The 24,179-nt window shown below is 46.3% G+C and overlaps 2 protein-coding genes across 8 annotated transcripts; both read left to right on the top strand.

Moving 5' to 3' along the window:
• The first annotated feature begins 13,375 nt into the window (after positions 1–13,375).
• LOC123046436 (APO protein 1, chloroplastic) lies at positions 13,376–16,917 on the top strand. Of its 7 annotated transcripts, none has more exons than XR_006422311.1 (6): positions 13,395–13,496; positions 13,596–13,837; positions 13,979–14,034; positions 14,727–15,088; positions 15,234–16,290; positions 16,378–16,917. XR_006422311.1 is itself a non-coding variant. In XM_044469804.1 (4 exons), exons 1-4 carry the CDS (start codon positions 13,822–13,824, stop codon positions 16,066–16,068), a joined length of 1,275 nt encoding a protein of 424 aa, XP_044325739.1. In that variant the 5' UTR covers positions 13,380–13,821; the 3' UTR covers positions 16,069–16,917. The 7 variants fall into 7 exon arrangements, 1 of the variants encoding a protein (XP_044325739.1); XR_006422309.1 differs by having other exon boundaries at positions 13,396–13,496; positions 13,596–13,843; XR_006422310.1 differs by having other exon boundaries at positions 13,376–13,837.
• Positions 16,918–17,408: 491 nt separating this feature from the next.
• Positions 17,409–18,671, top strand: LOC123041852 (SKI family transcriptional corepressor 2). The gene is made up of 2 exons (XM_044464406.1): positions 17,409–17,540; positions 17,631–18,671. Exons 1-2 carry the CDS (start codon positions 17,517–17,519, stop codon positions 18,465–18,467), a joined length of 861 nt encoding a protein of 286 aa, XP_044320341.1. The 5' UTR covers positions 17,409–17,516; the 3' UTR covers positions 18,468–18,671.
• The last annotated feature ends 5,508 nt before the right edge of the window (positions 18,672–24,179 follow it).

Raw genomic sequence — 24,179 nt, 5'->3', positions numbered from 1 at the left:
TTATCATGTCAGGCTACTCCCTAGGCTATAAATAGCCGCCCCCTACAACCACTAGTTGGTTGGCTGCTCCAAGAGAAACTGACACTTGTCATTGAGAGCATCCCATCCTCCGAGACTTTGAGCGAAAATCACCAAGTGAGGAAAACCCAAAACCCAAACCCAAAGTGATTGAGCATCACTGAAGAGATTGTTCCTGTGTGGAACCGATGCTTGTTACCTTTGAGGACTGTGTATCCTCCAGACGGTTAGGCGCCATGGTCTGAGCATCCAAGAGGAATTGTGGATCACCGAGTGACCAAGTCTGCGAAGGTTTAGAAGTCACCTGAAGACTTACCATGAGTGTTGGGCGAGGTCAATGTGACTTTATCTCAAGGAGAATACGGCAAGGACTGTGTGTCCGGGACTGTGTGTTCGGGACTGTGTGTCCTCGCGTTTAAATACTCAGCCGCTCCAACCAGACGTACAACTAACACAGCAGTTGGAACTGGTCTACCAAATCATTGTCTTCACCAAGCCAACTGGTTCTATTTCCTCAACCCTTTCATTTCCTCATTCATGTGTTGATGGACCTGATCATTACTGTTTGAAGACTTTGACTGAAGACTTTCTCTTATTCCTCAACCCTAATTCTTCAGTCACATAGTCTTCAGCCTACTTATCCTGTTTTCACGCTATCTGTACTCTGTGCTTGTTTTCATCATGATGACTATGTTGTTGCTCTGTTATGCTTATACCTGAGTACTTATTCTGCTGCTAGTGTGTCGTTACTTAGGAATTTCTTCACCTAGAAATTCCTCACTGATGAATTTGTAGAAATCGCCTATTGGATATTCATTGATATCCAATAGGGCTCTTCGCATATATGTAGAATATAATTTGTGAAGCGTATGATTTGTGAAGCATATTCTTTGATATCTAGCTCACATAGGTGACTTCCAAGTGATGAATATGATTTGTGAAGCATATTCTTCGATATCTAGCTCACACTCCAACACTTGGATTATGGTATCCCAAGGGCTCTTCATTTGATCTCATTGGATATTCTCACTCTGACTATGCTGGTGATCGGGTGGATCGCAAGTCAACATCAGGCACATGTCATTTACTCGGACGTTCCTTGGTATGTTGGTCCTTGAAGAAGCAGAATTGCGTATCACTCTCTACTGCTGAAGCTGAGTACATTGCTGCTGGATCTTACTATGCTCAATTGCTATGGATGAAGCAAACTCTCAAGGACTATGGCATCAATGTGAAGAATGTGCCAATCTACTGTGACAATGAGAGTGCTATCAAGATTGCTCACAACCCAGTTCAGCATTCGAAGACAAAGCCCATCCAGATTCGTCATCATTTTGTTTGCGACCATGTGTTGAAGGGTGACACCTCCATCGACCATGCGAATACTGAAGATCAGCTAGCCGATATATTCACAAAGCCCTTGGATGAGAAGAGATTTAGCAAGTTGCGGTGTGAGCTAAATATCTTAGAATCTTCTAATGTTCTTTGAAAAGAACACACATCCTAACACTTATGCAAATTTGATGACTTAGATGTGCAACACACGAAGTAACGTTTTTCTTTAATCAATGAAGACTAACCCTCTAAGTGTGAAGAAATTAATGAATAATTTTATTCTCAGAACCCTACGACAATTGTACGCGGTGTCTGAAATCATCATTCTTATACGATGGGTTACGCCACCAACCAATGTTGAAAATCTTCAATTTGAGTTTTTGCTATCTCTTCAGTTTTTCAAATTCTTCAACTTTACAGCTTCTTCAGTCTTTTCGTCGCTGTTCTTCATTGCTATATATATTATGAGTTTTTCATGTCCTCTACAGCATTCACTTATAGCTAATTCTTCAAGTTGCTTTTTCATCTAAGTGAATGTGATCGGACCCATTCCCCCTCTATGCTAAACTCAACCCAGTCTGTTCACAAATTCTTCATGTGCGTTCTATTTGAAACCCGTTCAAAATCTTCACTGTGTCCTTGACAGCTGAAGAATTTGCGAACAGAACATTAAATTTTTTCATATCTAATTTTTCAGCTTTTGTTGCTCAATGCATCCCACGACAGGATTAAATAACTCACCCATGATCTCACATGATCTCCACCTCTCAGTACGTGAGTGACACATGTCGCTAGGATAACAAAGGTTAGGGGCACGTTCGTCCAAATTCCTCAGACAAACGGTTTTTCACCTCGTTATAAATACCCCTCCCCTTTCACCTCAGCTCATTTACTCCACTCGACCTCTCTCTCCTCTGCTCAAGCTCTCTGACTTAGCACCGCCGCTAGTATCCATCATCGCCGGTGAGGAAGAGCTTAGCTGCCTCGACCTCGTCGCCATCGTACTCGGACCGGCCGCGAAAATCTTCACCTCCGTCGCCGTCGTAGCTGTCTTCCTCCGCCAAGTTAGGGCGTGGAAGATCTGAATGGACGAACTTCCACAGTTCGTCGTGTTCTTCATCAAGGGTAAATAAAACTCATTTTACTGCCCTTGTTGATTTCGATGATTTACAAAAAATCTTCAAAATGTGTTTATTCTTCCACTTTCATATTCTTAAACACCACAATTGCATCTGTACTTGATCTATCTCTCTAAGATGTACTTTTATTCAAGATTCCTCAATTGTGTGGATTTCCAATCTATACAACTCTGGAACCTAAGACAAGAACTCTTAGTGAAATTCCTCAAGACTCCCCTGGTCAAATCCTCAAACTTGATTCCTTTTAAAAACAAATTCTGAGAACGCATATGACCTCTCCAAATTCTTCGCACCTATACTCTGTTCACAGGTACACATGTCTGCTGCTGAATCACTAGGTTCTCATCAACTTAACTCATTTGCAGCGTTCCTCAAAGAAAAACTGCATACTTCTTTAGAGACATCCATTGTTCAGAATCCTCAGCTGAAGAATATGGCTGAAGAAAAGTGTCCTTAGAAGGGAGGCAAGAGGACTGAAACTAACACTGCTTTTGAGATCCCTGAAGATATTTATGCAGAATATTGCACTCCTGATGAGGCCACTCATGGCAAGGAGAATAAAAATCATCGCAAGGTGCACATTCAGCGGATTGAATGTAGATGGGCACGGGAATGGAGGGAATACCGCCATGTCACTCCTAAGTACATGAAGAAATTCGCAGTGAATCCTCCATGCCCAAGACCTCCATTGGCACCAGGCCAAGAAGTTGATCCCTCTAGCATCAGAAGAGGTGAGAAATTTCCAAAGGAATGGGACAAGCGCCAAAGAAAATTGGATAAAGTAGCAAAAGAGGCAGTGAAGAAATTCAATAAAGATTCTGCTATTGCTGCTGCTGAAGCCTTTGCTAGTCAGCCCAAGAAGGCTATGAAGAAGAAATCAATGGTGAAGCCATCTTCTTCTGCTATGCCCTCACAGCTCAGCTCCTCAATGCCCTCATGGCCCAGCTCCTCAAAGCCCTCAGGGCCATCTGCTCAAGCAAAGCCCTCAACTGCTCCTGCAAAGTCCTCAGCACCAGTGCATCTTGCCACGTGCCAAAGGACTACAGGCTTTTCAATTGCTTCAGGAGCTTCTGCAAGTTCCTTAGCTCAGTTTCAGCTGCTGAAGAAAAAGCTCACTGCTGGGCATGGCACAAGGCCAAGTCCTCACAAGAAGCAGGTCGCTTTTGAAGTACCATCGTCTAACGTTGAAGCTGATGATGAAGAACTGGCACAAATCATCAGAGACAGACAACACCAGGCCGCTAGTGCCAAAGGCAGTGTTGTGCCGCTCTTGCTGGATCCGAAGAAGATCCTTGATTACATCGATCTTTGGCATAAAGATCCCAACACAGCTCTTCCTGATCTGAACCTCACACCAGGACAAAGTCACGTTTTGGCTGCTTTCATTGTTGAAGAAAAGTGGAAGTTTGAGAAGGCCGGATCAGTGAAGAAAGCTTAGTACATGAAGGAGCATTATCTGAAGAAAAATGTCCTGAAAATGACAATTGAAGAACTTGTGACAATCCAGTCTGAAATCAAAGCTCTCAGTGATGAATTTGACGCGTATAAAGCTGATTGGCTAGGTGCCAAAGTCGGATTCGTCAAGCTGGCAAAAGGCCTCAAGCCCAATGTTGCTACTAAAGTGCAACAAAAAATTCCTCAGGGTGAAGCATCTGCTCAGCCCACTAAAGAACATGCCAGCACCACTGATGAAACTCAGGCTGCTGAAGAAACTGAGAGTGCCAGGGCTGATGATGCTATTCCATCTCCAGGTGAAACTATCAGGGAAACCACCAATGTTGCGCTTGATGATCAATCCAGGCCAGCTGAAGAATCTGACGTTGTGACTGAAGAATCTGAACCCGCTAGGGCAACTGAAACAGTTGTACCTAAAGAAATTGTGCCTCTTTCATCTGCCCCCCTGCAAAGTCGTCATAGATTAAAAGCACTCTCCTTCCTTCTGCATCAGAAGCGAAGAAAACCAAGGCTGCTGAAAGGGCAGCTGCGAAGAAGAGGAAAGCATCAGACACCTTAGAGTCTTCAGCTCCGAAGAAAGTGAAGACTTTGATGAGCTCTTTTGAGAATCCAATTGATGCTGTAACGCTGACTGTCATGCCATCAAAGGAAATTGTTCCTTTTGGTGAAGAATATGTCATCGCTGATGACATTGATGAAGAAATCCATCTGCTGCTTCGTCAGAGCAGTTGGATGATGAAATTGAAGTGGGTGCTATCCCTTCACCTCTACAGGTGTCATCGTCTCTGCCTGGGTTCACTGCTGAAGAGGCCGGTGTTGAAGAACTTGAAGCTGAAGAAGAGGATGTGTACATCGGGTCTACAACACCAGTGATGAATGACGATTATTGGGAAAGTCATCATCCAAATTCTCCTCTGACCACTCCTCTGCAACAAATTCCTCTGTCCCCCGTGCAAACTAAAGAAATTCACACGGGTTCTGATCATGGTCAAGCTTCACTTCACTCCATCCCTGAAGAAATTCCAACCACTAGTGCTAATGAAATGTAAAAGAAGACTGCAGAAGAAATTGCTCCTGAGATTCCTCAGCCTGAGGCTCCAGAGGCTGTGCTTGAAGCGGCTGTGAAGACTTCCACTGCAAATCTTCAGCCCAAGCCACATAATCCTCACTCCAAGAAGCAGAAGTTCAAGGCTGATGACTTCTTTGCTGAGCATCATTTCTTCTCAGATTTCAATCCCTATGACTCTGCTCGCCTTCGCCCCAAGCGCTTCTGGACTACTTCTCAGATGAACTTCTATTCCTCGCTGCTGTTTGACAAGGATAAAGTGTTTGACCATGAGCATCTTCCTCATGTGTTGTTCATGACGCTGGTCTGCTCAATTTCTGCATCGACATCTGCAACTGGAATGAAGAGCCAATTCTTCAGTTCTATGCCACTTTGCATCTGACAGGAAATGTTGACGATGTGAATTCATTGGTTCTGGACTGGATGACTGAAAATACTCATCACAAAGCTCCGGCCCTTGAATTGCTTCATGCCGTCCTAGTCAGTCCACCCACTGAAGGAGCTCTAAAATTATATGAGGAACCTGAACTGCAGAATCATCTGATGCAAGTGCTGATGAAGCCTTTGAAGGCTAGCCAAGATCCAAGGACAAATTTCCTTGTCAAGGATTTGCTATATGTGCCAAGGATTGTCTATCACATTCTGGCCAAAACCCTCAGTCCAATTAAGGGCCCCAACTCTGAAGAAGTTGTTGGCATCATGAAGAACTTGCTTTTCAACATCATGCATTGTATTCCAATCAACTATCATGATTTCTTCATGAGGACTTTGGCCAATGCTGCTTTGTCACCCTTTGAGTTGAAGCCTTATGCTCCCTGGATCATGAAATTCATCAGATCAAGGACTTCAATTCATTACAAGGCTGATTTTCGGAATCATCTCAGCTTTGCCACCGATTGAAGTCCTCAAATGGACTATTTCCTCAGCTGATGAGAAGGGCAAGGCTGCAATAATAGATGAAGGCACTCGTCCTTTGGATGGACAATTTCGAAAGGCAGCATCCTACTCTACAAATGATGACTCTGCCACTCATGACACTTCTGCAAATGCTTCAAAGCAAAGTCCTCAGGCCATTGATCCACGTGTGATGACTCATGATGAGCTGCTCCTAAGTCTTCATCAGAAGGTGGATAGAAATCACAAGTGGGTCAAGTGTTAGTTTGGTGCAATCTTCAGAACATGATTGTCACTCAAAACTCTGTGAAGAAGAATCACTATTATCTGCATCAAGTCTTCAACCGCACCTGGGCTATTCTCTCACATATCTGCACTGATGATGAACTCAAGGAGATGGACTTCCAACAGGACTTTGACTGGTCTCAGCCACCTTCAAAGAAATTCAAGAAGGTTAAAGTTCATCATCTGGTCGTCAGCTCATATTCTTCATCATGTGAGACAGATGAAGTTGAAGATTTGGACGACACTTCGGCAGGCCCTACAATAACGGACGACCCCAACAACGTTGGCGTTCCTCCATCAACATCATGATGATATTCTTCAAGGGCGTTAGTCCTCACTTTTCGTCCCTTTTGGTCATTTGATGACAAAGGGGGAGAAATTTGAGTTAGTCTTTGAGCGGGTCTATTATATGGGCATTTTTTTGCTAAGTTACAACTCTTGTTCTTCTGAAGTATTTGTTGGATCGAGTTGTAAACTTAAAGTCCTATGGTGGTCTGATACTTTTGCTCTATTTTTCTACATTCTATTTCCTCATATATGTGACTTTAGCTCAAGGAGAATACGGTGAGGACTGTGTGTCCGGGATTGTGTGTCCTCGAGTTTAAATACTCAGCCGCTCCAACCAGATGTACAACTGTCACAATAGTTGGAACTGGTCTACCAAATCATTGTCTTCACTAAGCCAACTGGTTCTATTTCCTCAACCCTTTCATTTCCTCATTCATGTGTTGATGGACCTAATCATTACTGTTTGAAGACTTTGACTGAAGACTTTCTCTTATTCCTAAATCCTAATTCTTCAGTCACATAGTCTTCAGCCTGCTTATCCTGTTTTCATGCTATTTGTACTCTGTGCTTGTTTTCATCATGATGACTATGTTGTTGCTCTGTTATGCTTATACCTGAGTACTTATTCCGCTGCTATTGTGTCGTTACTTAGGAATTTCTTCACTTAGAAATTCCTAAGTGACGAATTTGTAAAAATCGCCTATTCACCCCCCTCTAGTCAATATAACGCACTTTCAGTGAGCTATACTATCGAGTTAGATTATGCAAGGAACTAAGATGCCTGGTAGGAAATCCTATCAATTCAGCATGGAATTTCGAAAAAAAACACTGAAAGTACATCTAAGTTAGCTCTTTAGGAGATCAAATAAACAATTCCAACAAATCCCAAATTATTACTCCCTCCGTAAACAAATATAAGAGCATTTAGATCTCTAAAGTAGTGATCTAAACGCTCTTATATTTCTTTACAGAGGCAGTACTGCTTACCGTTCCTACTTTTGTAATCATGTGAAATGTTAATGGAATGCTGGATGAACAAAATTGATATCAATGAGGCCAAATGCACTAAAGGCAGGGGATGGAAGGCTTCATCAGCTAAAAGAGAGGCTCAAACCTGCCGAGAAAGCGAGATTCTTCAAGGTGCCCCTAAAACGAGACAAGGCATTGAGCTTGACAAACTTCCTGAGGTGGGTTGCAAATAACTGCATCTTTATTTTAACTTCTGGTGGTAGATGCATTTGCACGCAACACTCATATGTACACCTCTTGTTATTAATCAACAATCTTGCATGGTGCATTCGCTAACAGCATTTAAACAAGTTTAGTCCAGTGTGTTGTTTTTATCTTTAATGTAGGTCTTGATGCAACACGCATGTGCTAGTTATAACAATGTAATTTTATTGTATGTTCTAAGTGAAATCACTAGCTATAATCTAATCATTAAACTTGTTAACAATGTTTCTGCAGGATATGCTACATCATATACATTCACTTATGCCAGTAAAAGACGCTGGCCGTGTTGCCTGTGTATCTAAACGATTTCTGCATTCATGGAGATGTTATTCAAATCTCAAACTCAATAAACAACCACTTGGGTTGACTGGCGACAAATTTGAGGGAAGTGAAATATATCACATCAACAAAGTGGACCAAATTTTGAATAGTTATTCTAAAAATGGGATGAAGGTGAAGTCACTTCAACTTGATCTTTTCCATTGTAGCAGTGTGAGTGCCTTCTATCTGGACTGGTGGCTCAGAATTGCTCTCAAATCTGGTATCAAAGAACTAAGCTTTTCGTTGTCTCGTTCCATGAAAGAAGAAGATTGTTTTCCATGTTCGGTTTCATTTGGCAAGCAAGCTGCGAGTTCGATTGAGCACCTTAATATCTCCAAGTGCACTTTTCAACCTATGGAAACACTTGGCTATTTTGAAAGATTGAAAAGTTTAGACCTATTCCGTGTTTGCATTACTGAGGAGGGATTATGGAAGTTGCTCTCAAAATCTTTCAGCTTAGAACAGTTGGAGATATTTTTATGCAATGAGATAATTTGTTTGAAGATACCATGTACAGTGCAGAAACTTAATTTTCTCATAGTTACAAGTTGTCAAAAGATTCAGGTGATAGATATCAGCGCTCCGAATCTCTTCACTTTTCACTATGTTGGGTTCCCACCAGAGATCTATATCGGAGATTCTTCCCAACTTATAGAAGTACATTTGTCATCTTTATATCCGTCCAGAATCATCTCTTATAGTCGTGCCAAGCTTCCATCTATCGCTAGCAATGTCGAGAGGCTTACCCTGCTGTCCAATAGTGAGGTACGTTTTGGGTTTACATTTCAATCAGATCATATTTATAAGCATCATCAGACTAGCTTATAGTGGCTATATTGAACTACATAATCACTCTTAGGACTTTGTTCTTCAAAATGTGAACACTCCAATGCTTCTTGACAAGCTCCTCCACCTCAAGAGTTTGAAGATTGTACTTAACGGATCAGGGCACTGTTCCCCTGTCTATGACACCTTTTATCTGGCTTCTTTTCTTGATGCTTCTCCTGCCTTGGAATCTTTCATATTGCGTGTAAGTCACTATTCATGTCTTCTTGATATCTATGGGAAAACCAGTGAGCATATATCTTATAAATGATTGTGGTCTTATTTATCTTCTAAACTACTGCTTATCAAGGAATAGTGATAGTAATGTTTGATGCTACATCATCATTTGCAGATAAAACGAAATGCCATAATACATTATTGTGATGCTGGGTGCGATGCATACTTAAGGGGGAAATCGGGATACCGGCATGACCACCTCAAACGGGTGATGATCGCTGGCTTCCGTTCAGCCAAGAGCCTTATTAAGCTTGTGATCCACATCCTTGAGAGCGCTCCTTCGCTGGAGTGTCTCACGCTGGATACGACCCCTGGTGGCCATGGTAGGAAGCTTGGTGATACCAGCATATGCAGTGCTGCAAGAATGTTGGGTAAATGTTGCTCGATGAGTGAGAGAGCTCTTGAAGAAGCTAAGAGAGATGTTGCGGCTGCGAGTAGATACATCACTGGGAGACTTCCATCAACTGTTAAATTTGAGGTCCTTGAGCCCTGTAGGCAATGCCATACTGGCAACCAGTAGATGGATGATTGTGTGGTTAGTTAACATTTAAGTTTGGGCCAGTGGTCCGGATCAAGCGGCTCATCAGATATTTGCACATAGTTAAATAAAAGTTAATTCCCTTTAACCCTCAAGTCAGAAAGCTTGGCTGGTTGGTCCTCAACTATGAGGCCATACACCCGACCCTCCAAAGTTTTAGTTTTAAAACAATGCACATAACTCCAAGGTGGTTTTGGAAGGCAGATCTGCCACGGTGGCAATGTTTTGCATATGTGAAGCTGCAGCGATGATACAATACCAACTTCATTGCCATATCACAAGGTTTCTGCATCTAAGGCTCACAACCCATTGATGATCTTGATGCCATATGGAGGGTCACATGTCACATTGGTTATCATTATATATATGGACTGCCTTTATGGCAAACCCGTTGTGCAAATTCGTACTGGGGGATTATGCGCAGTGGTTTTGAAAGATTTGGAGGGGTCACATGTCCAATTTATAGTTGAGAATGTTGGCGAGCCATATCCCGAGCTTGAGAGGGTTAAGTGATTTTTTTGATAATTTTTTCTTTGCGAAACTGAAACCAGAGATCATATGTACTGGCTATATTACAACCTCATAATGCATTACCGAAGCAAAAAAGCAACTAATTAAAAAAGGAAAACAACATGCACCCCCTTGTATCTAAGAGCATCTACAGCCAGGCGCCTCATACATCCGGGTGGGCCGCCTGATCACTGACCGATCATAAAATTTTGACCAAGGCAGGCTCCTTAAACGGGTCTCAAATGCCCGGGCTGACCGACACCCCTCATATCCAGCCCAAATATTGGGCGAATATGGGGGGCGCCCGGACACGTCGGACCTGACAGTTTGACTCCATCGCAAATTGCACCAAATCCACCCCCAGAGCTGCTGGATCCATTTGCTGCCTCCTCTCTTCTTCCTCCTCCTCGCCGCCCGTCTCGCAGCTCCGCTGCCACGCACGCTCCGCAACTGTTCCTAGCCTCTGCACCGCTAGCTCCGGCAGAGCAGTCCTCTCTTCCATCCTCGCCGCGGTGGACGTTGTCGCCGGCCCGGACGCCATCGCGGCGGCAACTCTCTGGCCCCGCCTTGCGCTTGATGTGTTCGACATATTGTCTGGCCGGATTTTTTGTGATTTTATTAGGGAAAATGATGGATTCCGATGCTTTGTCCGACGAGGAGTATGGACCAACGGAGCTTTGATCAAATGATTCAAGATGAGTCATTCGATTCCCCGGATTCAGACGAAGAAGTGGACATAATCATGCTCATGAGCATGCAAGAGGAAATGGACCGGCAAGCGGAGCATATTCTCAAGTTCAAGGGCACAATCAAAGGGAGAAGAGTTGTCCGTGGCAAAGCTACTGCACAGGGACTACTTTACTCCCAAGCCTATTTTCCTGGATGATCCATGGTTTCCTCGCCGTTTCGCATGTGGAAACCATTGTTTTTGCGCATTGTGGAGCGAGTGGAGGCACACGATGACTACTTCAAACTCACAAGGGATTGTTGCTGACAACTCTCTTTCTCTGCCAAGTAGAAGTGCATGACTGCTCTGAGGATGCTTGCACTTGGTACTATTGCAGATGTCGTTGGTGAGATGGTCAGGATGAGGGAGAGCACATGCCTGAAGACTACTGTCAGGTTTGCTGCGCCGTGGCGGAGGTGTTTGGACCTGAGTGTCTCAGAAAACCAAATGTGCATGACAAGAAGTTGTTGGCTATTGGAGATGCCTGGGATTTCTAGGAATGTTCATATCAATTGATTGCATGCATTGGCAATAAAAAATTGTCCCTAAGATTTGCGGGGAAAGTATCAAGGTCACACCAAAAAGACCACCATCATACTAGAAGCGGTGGCATCACACGACTTATGGATTTGGCATGCTTTCTTTGAAATGTCGGGTTCTCATAACGACATCAACGATCTCCGGTGTTCAGGAAGCTTTGCAATTGGGAATCACCGCCGTGCAACTACACTGTCAACGACAGATACTACAACATGGAATACTATCTTGCCGATGACATCTATCCTCAGACCTCAGTGGGCGGCGTTTCTGCTCTGAAGGTTACCTCTTGCTGGGGACCTCCAGGGGTAACTTTTAGTGGCTTGGGAGCATGCCAAGTGGTGCGTCCAGCCACCACCACATGTGATGTGCTGGGCGCTCCCTCTAGATTTTTTAAAAAATTTCAATACGCGTTTCCGGGTTTAAGATAGGTTTTTTCTAGGCTTTTTGGGCTTTTTTGGGGTTTCACCTGATTTTCCCTAGGGTTTGGAGAAAACAACTGCGTGAACTTTTTTTGCATGGGAAAAAAATGCCTTAACGAGAAACACATATTTGCTTCTTGTGAAAGCACGTGCTTCTTGGAAAAAGAAAAAAATATATACTTTCACGAGAAGCATAGATTTGCTTCCGCGAGAAGCACAATTGTGCTTCTCGAAAAGAGAAAATATGTGCTTTTGTGAGAAGCACAAATTTGCTTCTCGTGGAGTCACAGATTTATTTCCATGAGAAGCGCAACTGTACCTCTCGGAAAGAGAAAATATATGTGTCCACGAGAAGCACAAATTTGCTTCTAGTCAAGACATAGATCCGTACTTCTGAAAAACAAAACAAGTTGTGCTTCTTGAAAATGATTTTTTTTTGAAAAACCGCAAGCGTGTTTCTGTCTTTGTTTTTCTTTTCATTTTTTCGTCAGTTTTTGTTTTTTATCGGATATTTTCGTATTTGTTTTTATTATTATTAAAAGGTTAGTTAAAACCTATTAACATGTGGTCTAGTTTTAAAGATCTTGACGCGAGTCTAATGGTAAAAACTGATCAGGATTTGGACACACAGTCCAAGAGAGTTTTTTTAATAAATAAATCTAAAAGAAAGAGAAACTCCTAAATTAAGATTAGGATAAATGGCGTACATGTAATGCGTCACTTGTGAGCGTCTGGAAAGTGATCTTTACCAGTAATAACCCTTAACAAGTGATCTCGGGCAAAAAAAATTTAAGGGTAAAACCAAGTTTTATTCATGAAATTCCACAGTAGTGGGATACATCTTTGGTCATGAGGCACTCCAAATCACACATGGCGCCTCGGACCTCTAGATAATGAAAACTTGGCTAATCTAATTGCTTCATAATTAACAGCACGACTCTCAAAAATAAATTTACACTGAAAAGTAGATGATAATAGTTATCTCCTCAATGATCGCTCCAGAAGTCCCATGTGATCTCCTGTTGATATCTGATACAACTTGGCTGCAATCCGACGCGACAACAAAGCTCTGGATGCCCAAATCTTCAGCAAGAGACAAAGCTTCCCGGCATGCAATTGCCTCAAGGGTGGCTGGGTCTACCACACCCTCGATAACCAAGGCCGAGCTGCCCATATAGTTTCCCCACGCATCCCTGCATACAGCCGCTGCTGATCCTCCTCTTCTAGTCAATACTCTAGCATCTACATGAATCTTGCAATTACCCGCTGGTGGCTTCTTTGGCCGGCGCTGGCCAGGGTGGCCCGACGCCGGAGTGTTTCCCCGCCCTGGACCCTGGGGTTTCAGTGTATCTAGTTCAGCAATGAACCTAACAACGAAGCCGTGGGTAGCTTGGGGGCTCTGAAAGTGATCTCGGGCAAATAGGAATTCCCTTTCTTTAACCGAGTCCGAGAGGAACAGCCATGCTCTTTCTTTTAACCGAGTGTGCCGGCCCAATTTCCCCAAATTGCAGCCCATTTCCCGAAATTGCTGAGCCTGTGTATCAGGCAGACCTACGGGCCATGTGTGAATAACAAACGGAGATATTTTCACTCTTGCTGTTCTTATCTCTCTCCGCCACTCGTGCAACGCTCGTCGCCGCCCGTCAACTCCGGCCACTGCCCACTGGTGCGTAAAGCAAAACTCCACCCTCCTCCAGCGTCCTCTTCTCCAGTGTAGCCTCCGTGCCCGCGACTTACCCAATAGTTTCTCCGCTGGGCTCGGCAGTAGCGCTCCCTGCCTACGGACGCGCGCGAGGAGACGGCGCCTCGAGCTTACCCAATAGTTTCTCTTCTTGCTTTGCCGGCGCCGCTGCCGCCCTTCCTCCGCCACCGGCATCGTCTGCTCCTCCTCCGCATCCGGGCAACCGAAGCAGCAACTGAACCCACATTAAGTTGCCCTCCGTATCTGCTGAATTTAGCAGCGCCCCTTTTTGGGGGGCTGGGGTTGTGCCATGGAGATACTTAACTGTAAGGGTAGGTTCTAACTGTCCAGCAATAATCCCCATTGCCTTCCACAGTTCCATTGCCTTTTCAATATCCTAACTCTTACATTATTGTCAGAATTTTGTATGATTGTGTCTAAAGTTTACCTTTGAATCTTCAATTCAGGCGTTCGTTTTAGCTTGACAGGCATCAATGGAACCAGGGCCAACCAGTTAGTAAAGGTATTGATTCCTTGCTCTCGCTATGCAATCAGTTCCCAGTCAATCACACGACAGCCAAGAGGCTTGAATGGATTCTTATGTCATCTCTAGGTTAGCCAATTGAGTATATAAAAGTGCCCTCCAACCATTCTAGGTAATCAAAATGGATGTTTATGATGCTGTGTTGCTCGTATAAATGGTAATCATTAGAACTGTGGTGCTATTCAATAGAAAAACTCTTTCAGCACCTGTGCCGCACTTTTAACTCCCATGCCTTTGTCTAGCTTATTGATATTGATTGACAAATGAGTTTTTGCTGTAACATTAAAGACCAACACAGGTATATCATCTCTATACACCCAGCTAGGAACAAAAATTATTCAGATTCATAGGGCCTATCATTTTTCAGTTGTGGATATCTTATGAAGGCTGCAGTGCCATTTTACATTGAATTTTGCTTTACGAGATTCCCTTTTAGTCTGCACTATTATCTTTGTGATTACATTCTGGCAGATAACTACCATTAACGGCCCGTTGGTCCGTTTTTGCTGTCATTTTGGTTTTGGTAGAATGCTCGAAAAGAATTTGTGATGGAGTGCTGCCGCAGTCGAAGAGTTTTACGCTCACTCTCTGTTTGCAAGCATTGTGACCTCTGTGTTTGCAAGCATTGTGACCGGTTTATACTTATCCCTTTTGTTTACAATTTGTCACAGATAGGATCCCAACCTCAACGAGTTGGCCGGGCAAGGTCAGTAACATGCTGTGAGTACTCTCCTGATCCTGCTAGCAAGAGGCATGAGAGGTATCAGCAACAACCACAAAATGTTGATCTCCCAGAATTACACCCAAAGAACAAAAAGAAGCCCTTTCCTGTCCCGATTAAAAAGATGCTGCAAGCTTCCCGCAAAGACAAGAGGCTTGCACAGATGAGGATAGAGAAGCCTCTTGAGCCCCCAAAGAACGGTTTGCTTTTACCAGAGCTTGTCCCTGTTGCCTATGAAGTCCTTGATAACTGGAAAGTGCTCATCAGAGGCATCTCTCAGCTTTTGAATGTTGTTACAGTTTTTGGTTGCAGGTGATTACGAAATTCTTATCTGTGTCATAAGCTGTTTATACATGCATTAACGTTTCAAGACCCTTGTATAGGCACGTCGATCACTATCATGTGACATGATTCAGCAAGTATCTTGTATATTAATGTCCGTCTTATGATTTTGTAGAAAATGCCCTCAAGTCCATGTTGGCCCAGTTGGCCACCAGATACAAGATTGCTATGGTTCAGGAAGCCAGCGTCGAAATAGTCACCACTCTTGGATCAGAGGATCCATCAACGATGTGCTCATCCCGATCGAATCTTACCATCTTTTTGACCCATTTGGCCGGAGGGTCAAGCATGACACCAGGTTTGACTTTGACAGGATTCCAGCAATTGTTGAGCTATGCATTCAAGCTGGTGTCAACCTACCACAGTATCCCACAAGGAGACGGGCTGCTCCTGTGCGGATGATTGGCAAGAAGGTTATTGACCGTGGCGGAGTTGTCGATGAGCCTAAGCCACACCGATCGGAGGACTGTATATCTCTTCTTGCTGAGCTTGACACATTTAGCAACCAACAGGGCCAGACACCCATGCCAACCAATGTGAAAGAGCATGCAGAGAGGACACTGAAAGCATACTGCAATGTCCGGCAGGGTGTTGCGCAGCTGATGAGCAAGTATACGGTAAAAGCATGCGGGTACTGCTCTGAGGTCCATGTTGGTCCATGGGGACACAATGTGAAGCTCTGTGGGGCTTTCAAGCACCAGTGGCGAGACGGCAAGCACGGGTGGCAGGATGCTGTTGTGGATGAGGTCATACCACCGAACTATGTGTGGCATGTCCCTGACCCCACTGGCCCTCCTCTCAGATCCTCCCTAAGGAGTTTCTATGGCAAAGCTCCGGCCGTCGTCGAGCTATGTGTGCAGGCGGGAGCTGAAATACCTGAAGAGTACCGGCCAATGATGAGGACTGATATCATCATCCCAGACCCCGATGAAGCTCGGATGGCTGCATGAAAACGATGTTCTGCCCCTGCACTTCTGAAGATGCCCGGAGTCCAAATTCCAGCCGAAGGTGCTTATTACCCGCACCCGGATGCCTCATGGTTGGGCCCTGTCATATTGCCTGAGGCAGCAGCAAATGCATAGGCTGTATTATAATACTAATACTATGCTGAACCACGACCAGACATACTCTCAAAATTGATTCATAGATCTGCTAAAAGTATTCATCAAAAGGTGATCCTCGAATATCCTGCCTTCGCTCGCCTGTCTTCCTAGTGATACTATGCATCTTGCGACCATTTGATCACTGCTTTGCTGCAGATGCACAACTTGAAGAAAGGAAGTGGAAAAGGATGTCCTCTGCTATGGTGCATATAACCTTGTTTAATGGCGTGAGATGCCTTATGCTTCCCTATGCTAGACTGTGAGGCACTTACGATGGCTCGATACAGATGGCTTCCCCCTTTCCTCTGCTGGTACCATGCTTAATGGCGAGCTGATTCTTGGGATTAAACTAATCGCCGAGATTTGTTCGGGTATTTGTGCGTCTGGCTGTGATTAATCATGGCCTAAAAGCTGTGCAACTTGTAGCTGCCCCCAGAATCCCAGATCATCGCTCCCGGTGCGGCTACATGTATACCGTCAGATTTATCGGTATAATGTACTCTCTCCTCTACTCTTTTGTGCTGTATACTCTGTAACATGGCTGCGAAAGTTGTATCAAATGGATGGTTAGAGAGCCATGAAGTGGAATTAGTATATTTGTTTCTGAAGGATGTATGACAGGCTATTCAGCCAGCCTGAACAATGCTTCCATGCTCTTCTCAGCAGTGAACTGCAGATATCATAAACCATTTGCAATTACAACTTTGTATAAACCATGTCCCAGCAAGTCAACAACATAATCTCAAATTAAGGGCCCTGAGCTCGCACAATTTTTATTTATTTTTGAATATAACATATATGCATTAGAAAAGAACCTTCAGTTGAAGTAATATTGTAGTACCAGCTAAAGATGTGGTCATCACATATATTATTACAGTAGCCAGTGAAGATGCCACGGCATAATATCTCTGCTCTGCTCTGATGCTGGGGCAAGAACAGAGGAAACATGGCGAGCGGCTGCAATGCAACTGAAGTACACAATTGTTTTGAACTGCAAGTACACATGATTGAGTTGTGCCCAGTATATACCCTCTCCTCCATTGTGCTAAGACGATTAAAATAGCACTGGTAAATACAGCTAGGAATCAACAGACGGACCGTGTACGTATGGCCGGGTATCTACACTGGTCCAGTGGCAAGAGCTCTCTGCACTGCACATGTGCGTTCGGTGTTCGTTCACTGGTGTATAAATACGGGGCGGCAACTGTCTAGCCAACCCACCTCATCACTCACTCACTCAGCTCCAGAGCGATCGGTCGCCTCTCTTGAGCTCCCGCGCCGTAGTCATCATCGCCATGGCTAAGGAAGAAGAGCTCAAGGTATGGTTAACATTCAGAGCTCGGTCGTCCATGGTGTTTGCTGTGAAAGAATGAACACCTCTGACCGGGTTTGTGGTGGTGTGTGTGCAGAGAGTTGATTTGAAGGTGAACGTGAGCTGCTGCGACGGCTGCAGGAGGAAGGTGATGAAGGCCATGAACCTCAAGGGTGTGCTCAGGACGGAGATCCACCCGTCGCTCGACCGGGTCACCGTCGTCGGCAACGTCGACACCAAGGTGCTCGTCAAGAAGCTCGCCAAGGTCGGCAAGATCGCCGAGGTGGTCGAGGCGGCGGTGCCCGAGCAGCCGAAGAAGCGCGAGGGTGATGGCGGGAAGGACCGCGACGGCGGTGATTGGCCTGCGATGGCGCCGGCGATGGCGGGCGAGAAGAGCAAGCGCAAGGACGATGCCAAGGACAACAGCGGCGACAAGCCCGCGGCGGCGTCGTCCAAGAAAGAATGCAGCAAGTGCGCGCACCAGCATCAGCAGTCCGCGCGCGGCGGCGGTGACGCCGATGATCACGGCAAGAAGGCCCAGGGCGCCGCCGGTGACGCCGATGATCACGGCAAGAAGGCCAAGGGCGCCGAAGGGAGCGCCTTCAAACAAGAAGATGACGGTTTCGCCGCCGAGGCCAAGCCCTCCCATCCCGACCACGCGCCGGCGGCGGCGCACCACAACTACAACCGCGCCGAGCCGCCCAGCATGGCCGTGCCCATGCAGTACATGCCGACGATGCCGTACTACGCGGCAGCGAACGTGACGGCGCCGTCCTACTACAACGGCGGCGGGTACTACGCGATGCCGCCTCCGCCCCCGGCGCCGATGCCGTGGCAGCTTCCCCATCAGCAGCAGCTGGTCCGGCCTCAGCCGTCGCGCTTCGACGCGGACTACTTCAACGAAGACAACGCCGTCGGCTGCCACGTGATGTGAACCCTGCATGATCGATTCGATCGAGCCCCCACGGTCACGGTGGACAACGCCAATCCATTGCTGCCCTTTCAGCGCGCCACTCGTTCATGTACAACATCCACCTGATCGATCGCCATGAATTATTCAGTTTGTTTCTTGGAATCCTATGTTGAATTGTTGATCGAGCAAAACCACATCACAATGCATTTCTGGCGACGCAAAGTCTCGAAGAAACTTATCAGGCCGTTATTAAATTAACAGTGTAGTTGCATGTCAGTCATCTGAAAACGAAATTTGGGTTGGAGAAGAAAGCAACAGCGGCATTGCACCGACGTGGGTTTGATCTCGTCTTGGGGGGGGGCAGCCACCTTGTCCATCTTAGGGTGCACTAGGGGGTAGCAGCTTCCCCCTTTGTCTCCCTTAGGCCTTGTTCGGTTCCACAGGGTTTCAAGGGGTTTGGAGCAGATTGGCAGGGATTAAATCCCCAGCAAGTCAAAATTCACATCAAACCCCTCCAATCCTCTCCAATCCCCTTGTGATGGGGATTAACCGAACAAGGCCTTAGGGGTTGGGGATGATGCAGGTTCGCCGAAGAATTTCAGGGGGGTCGCCAGTTTAGAGGGATGGTTGGGGGGAGGCGGCAACACGGTGATGGGGAGAGGTTGAGGAGAGAGCGGGATGGCGAGGCTGGCACGACGGTGATGGGGAGAGGTTGAGGAGAGAGCGGGATGGCGAGGCTGGCACTGTAGCGCCACCGGCCGCGCGGGGGCCGGGGGAGGAAGAAGAACACATGTGTGAGCGATTTGTTTTTCAGGAAGGAAGCAAACGGTTGGAGGTAGATGTAATCCTCGTTTTTTGTCTAACCCTTCATACTGATCCGGGCAAAATCGACTGACCCGCAAACAAATTTCAGTCGACTTACTTCTAGCTACCCCTTAGATTAAACATGCCAAGAGCTCCAAGGTCAAAAAGAAAAGGCAAACCAAGAACTCCGAAGTCAAAACTATCCATTAGTAAATTTCAGGATCCGATCAACGGCATCGTATGGATGGGTCAGGGTCTTGCGTTCAAACCATTTACAATGGATCAGCGGCCATCGAATCTTCTTTACTCTAGGTAACACAAGATTGATAGCAATTGATCAACGGCCCTCGAATCCTTTTTGTTCCGAACCAACGGCATATCGGCCGTCTTCTCCGAAGGAGAAATCGTACGGTACGCGCGTGTGTGAGGGCGACCCGGGCGGGTCGGGACTCGGGAGCTGCTGTTCCACGATTCATTCTGTCGCCGTGGGCGGTGGAGACGGGCGGGCGCGCGCGTGCCCCAGTCTCCGATTCGCAGGAGCACACGGGGACGACGACGGAGACGGCAACGGCGACGGGGTACCCGTTACTCGACCCATGTCTGGAAGAAGAAATTGAAGTCTCGAGAATATATGGTGAGACCCGTGGGTCGCCGGCCGAGCCGCCTTTTGTTTGTGCGCGGGGCATCCAAATCCAGTCCATCGGACAACGACGAAGCGGGTTGTGCTGTGGGCTTGTGGCTCAACGCCGCGGGAACGGCCGGGGTGGTAGGTAGGGATGCTGCGGCTGCTTTGCCCGGCTCGTCGTCGTTGGTGGATGGCGGATTCCATGCTGAACTGGACCTCCCGTTGTCGTGAGGCAGCGCGCGCCGCGGGGTGCTTAAGCTACGGGCGTGATCGCGCTGGCTAAATTGACCCGCTGTTACCGTCCAACACCGGATCGAATAAACTGATGGGAGAGGGCAACGGCCGATCCGGGACCGCACGCGCCTACATTCTTCGTCTAGAGCTAAGTTGAACTGGTTTTTTAGACCTTGAAAACATACCTTGTTCGTACGTACCACTCCCTTTATGCACGACTAGGTGTTCTAACTGTCGGCCTACATATGCGCTAGTGTATGCTAGTGGCGCAGTATTTTTTTTCATGATAATACATGTCTCATTAATAAAATAAAGATTTAGTTACAAGTCATGTAAACATCAACATTACATGACTGAAAAAAATAGGATAATGCTATGTAAAAACCATCGTCTGCCCCTCTTCGTCAAGAAAAAGAGACATATCACCTCTTCACCCGAGCTTAACACGGCTCCATCGTTGATCAGCAGCTTTACGGACCTTCAAAGTAGTTTGCTTGAATCAAAACCATTGCCATTGAAAAAATCGGACGGGGGCAACATTGTCCCCGGACACGTCATCAAACTCTAGAACTGACACACCCGCACGACTATGATGCCGGAGGAGGGAACCAGAACTGCCAGCCTTCAACCACAGACCCAACACCAGATGCTCCATCTTCCTGTCACTTGCGTAGACGACTGTCTGCGCGTACTCCTGAACGACAAAACCTCCCCACTCCACCATGACGTCGCACACAACGTCGCAGCAGCGGGAACAGAGCAGAAGGAGAGACACACCTGATGAAGTCACCACCACCGCCTCGCCGACACCATTTATGAACCCTAGCGCCAACTATCTAAGGGATCGACAAGCACACGATGCCATCAACTCCGAGACGGCGCCATGATGAGCACCACCCATGTGTGAATGAAACTAAGGTAGATTTATTCGTCCGAGCGCCGCTCCCACCACCCCGACAACACACCGCGACCTACAAGTCCAAACCCTAACTACAGAGCGGAGGAACGCCCCCCCCCCCCACCCTCCTCTCTCCTGCTGCCGGAGCAGCCGCTGGAGGGAGAAGGGGCCAGCGCCCTAGGCAGTGGAGATCGGTGGAAGAAGATCCGCCTTCCTAGTCGCCTGGCTCGTGCGCAGTATTTACCACCTAGAATTTAGTTGAGGATCGCCTTCGCATTCTCTTATTCAAAATACCTTGCCAGTAATGCATAATGTATTTTGGAACGAAGGAGTACAGCGCACATCCGCGCGAAAGAATGTGCTAGTTCATTAACAAGAACGAGGCTAGGAAAAGCAAAAAATTTATCACATTACATGCTAGTGCTATAAAACAACTACCATTTTTTTTAATTTTTCAAAAATCTACCACAAAATTAGTTCGCTGTTCCAAAAAATCCAAATGACCACATTGTTTAGAATTGATCCGAATTATGACAGGTCGGGTCCGGTCCTAACTAAACCGTATGTTCACTGTTTATTTGACCGTTAACTAATATGTGAGACCCACATGTCAGCTCTGTCATCCTTCTTCTTTTGTCTTCTCTCCCAAGAGCAGCAGCAAGGGTCGACCACAAGGACGTGGTTGCTGCACCGGCGGGCAGCAGCGGCGAGCAGCCGCAGCGGCGGTGAGAAGAAGCAGCTGCAAGCAGCCGTAGCGGAGGAGAGAAGGAGCATCCACGTGCAGCCGCAGCGGCGGAGAGCAGGGGCGGCGGGGAGCAGCGCCGGCGAGTAGCAGCAGTCGCAGCCACGACACGTAGCAGCGGCGGTGGGGAGCAGCAGACGGTGGCGAGCAGGGACGACATGGAGCAGCAGCAGCACCGGTGAGCGTTACGCAGCGGCGGCGGTGGGGAGCAGCATCGACGAGCAACAGCAACCGCGGCGGCAGCCGGGAGCAGCATCGACGAGCAACAGCAGTAGCAGACGCGAGTAGCACGCAGCGGCGGGAAGTAGCGGCGGTACGCATGAACGACGGCAGGGAGCAGCGAGGGGGAGCAGCGACGGCACACAGCAGCAGCAACGGGGAGCAACGCCGGCAAGCAATGGTAGCTTTCGGCCATGGCAACAGATGACGGACCGGATTGCTTTTTTTCAAAACTAACAAGGACTCGATTGCTTTTTAAAAAAATTACAGGGACCAGTTTGCTTTTTTATTTTTGTAAGGACCTACATATGGCCTCCACATGTCATAATGGTCAACTGACGGTTCAATATAACAGTGACCTCATGAGTGGACCCCCTCTGTCATAAACGCGGTTTAAAACTTAATACTTCAGCAACTAGGATTTTTTAGAACAGCGAACCAATTTTGTGGTAGATTTTGAAAAATAAAAAAAGGTAGTATTTTATAACACTAATTTGTAATGTGGTTTTTTTTTTGCTATATACTCCATACGGTGTCATCTCTAGTTCTCTACTGAATTATATTTGTCTGTCAAATTAATACTGCCTCAAATCCAAAAAAAAGTTTCGCTGGTTCAAAAGCGCAACATTTTTTTTATTGAAGGGGTAGTAATTTCACTAAATTAGTGAATAATATTCTAATTTTCGTGGGGGTCACTCGACCCATCGTGGCACTCCCTCTGAGGGCATCCCCAATGGCAGCCCGCAAATTTTCTCCCGCATACGTCTGTCAACAGGGAGAGATCAGTCCGCGGATACGGATGCGGAGGCTGCCATCCAACATTGTTCGCATACATTTCAACCCACATTTGAATTAACCGGACAAAATTCATGCAAACTCGCTGATATGCATCAAAGTTTAAATATAAAATAGCACAAATCATCCATACGTATCATGCAAATCAAGTCTACTACAACAATGTCTCAAATTCGACTAAATTAACCAGATGTCGAACAAGTTTTCCATCAACGGATCAGGCCCTCCCGCACATACTCCCCCTTCAGCTTCATGCAACAATATGTGTACGTAAATGGTCATCCCTCTATCATGTGATACACCACGACGGCGTGTGTAGGCTACATAATGTGTAGATCAACATTTAGTGAACGAAATCAATCAATAAGTTGAGCAATAGGAAGCAAAACTTATGATCTCGTCCTCTGCCGCGTGCAATGGCCACCTTGCCTCTAACTCACGAACCACATCACAAAACTTGGTGATGCTGGTCTGGATTGCATATCAGCGATATGACAATGACCTCATGTTGCGTTGTTGAATGGTGTACACGTCGTATGGCGCAACGTGCTTTAGTGCGTGAAATGTTTCATGCATTTGCTGTCAGAAGGCCTCCCCTTTACTCCGGCCTACGAAATCCGCGTATACTGCCAACCACGCATCGCACAACAACTCATCCTTCATGGTCGAGTAGATCGCCATCCTTCACACTCTAAAAAACTGACATAACATTCAAAAATAAGCTCAATGGCTTTTGGGTGAACACCTGCTGAGCGTGGTGTCCTCCATGGAGGTCGTCGACAGGGGGGCAGAGTGTATCTGGGTACAAACGACTCCAGGATGGACAACATCATCGTAGAGGCGAGCAGGCGCATCTGTGCTGGTTGCGGACGTCCGACAATGCCTCTATAACGGCCAGAGACATATGATACGTCTCCAATGTATTTATAATTTTTTATTGTTTTATGCTATTATATTATCTGTTTTGGATGTTCTATATGCATTAATATGCTATTTTATATTATTTTTGGGACTAACCTATTAACCTAGAACCCAGTGCCAGTTTCTGTTTTCCCTTTGTTTTTGAGCTTCGCAGAAAAGGAATACTAAACGGAGTCCAAACGAAATAAAACTTCACAATGATTTTTCTTGGACCACAAGACACCCAGGAGACTTGGAGTGCAAGTCAGAAGAGCCATGAGGCGGCGACAAGGGTGGACGGCCCGCCTAGGGGGTAGGGCGCGCCCCCTACCTTGTGGGCCCCTCGGACCCCCTGACCAAGATCTTCCTCCTATATATTTGCAAATATTCCTAACCACCAAAAGCATCCACAAAACACTTTTCCACCATCGCAACCTTCTGTTCCCGTGAGATCCCATCTCGAGGCCTTTTCCGGCATCCTGCCGGAGGGGGATTCGACCATGGAGGGCATCTACC

Source organism: Triticum aestivum, chromosome 2B, assembly GCF_018294505.1.
Source record: "Triticum aestivum cultivar Chinese Spring chromosome 2B, IWGSC CS RefSeq v2.1, whole genome shotgun sequence".
NCBI classification, from domain to species: domain Eukaryota; kingdom Viridiplantae; phylum Streptophyta; class Magnoliopsida; order Poales; family Poaceae; genus Triticum; species Triticum aestivum.
This window is presented reverse-complemented; position numbering and strand designations above follow the sequence as displayed.

Coding starts and splice junctions, on each gene's coding strand:
- LOC123046436 (XM_044469804.1), top strand. CDS start 13,822: ATGGAGATACTTAACTGTAAGG. Junction 14,035..14,726: donor GGGCCAACCAGTTAGTAAAG/GTATTGATTCCT, acceptor AATTTGTCACAG/ATAGGATCCCAACCTCAACG. Junction 15,089..15,233: donor GTTACAGTTTTTGGTTGCAG/GTGATTACGAAA, acceptor ATGATTTTGTAG/AAAATGCCCTCAAGTCCATG.
- LOC123041852 (XM_044464406.1), top strand. CDS start 17,517: ATGGCTAAGGAAGAAGAGCTCAAG. Junction 17,541..17,630: donor CTAAGGAAGAAGAGCTCAAG/GTATGGTTAACA, acceptor GTGTGTGTGCAG/AGAGTTGATTTGAAGGTGAA.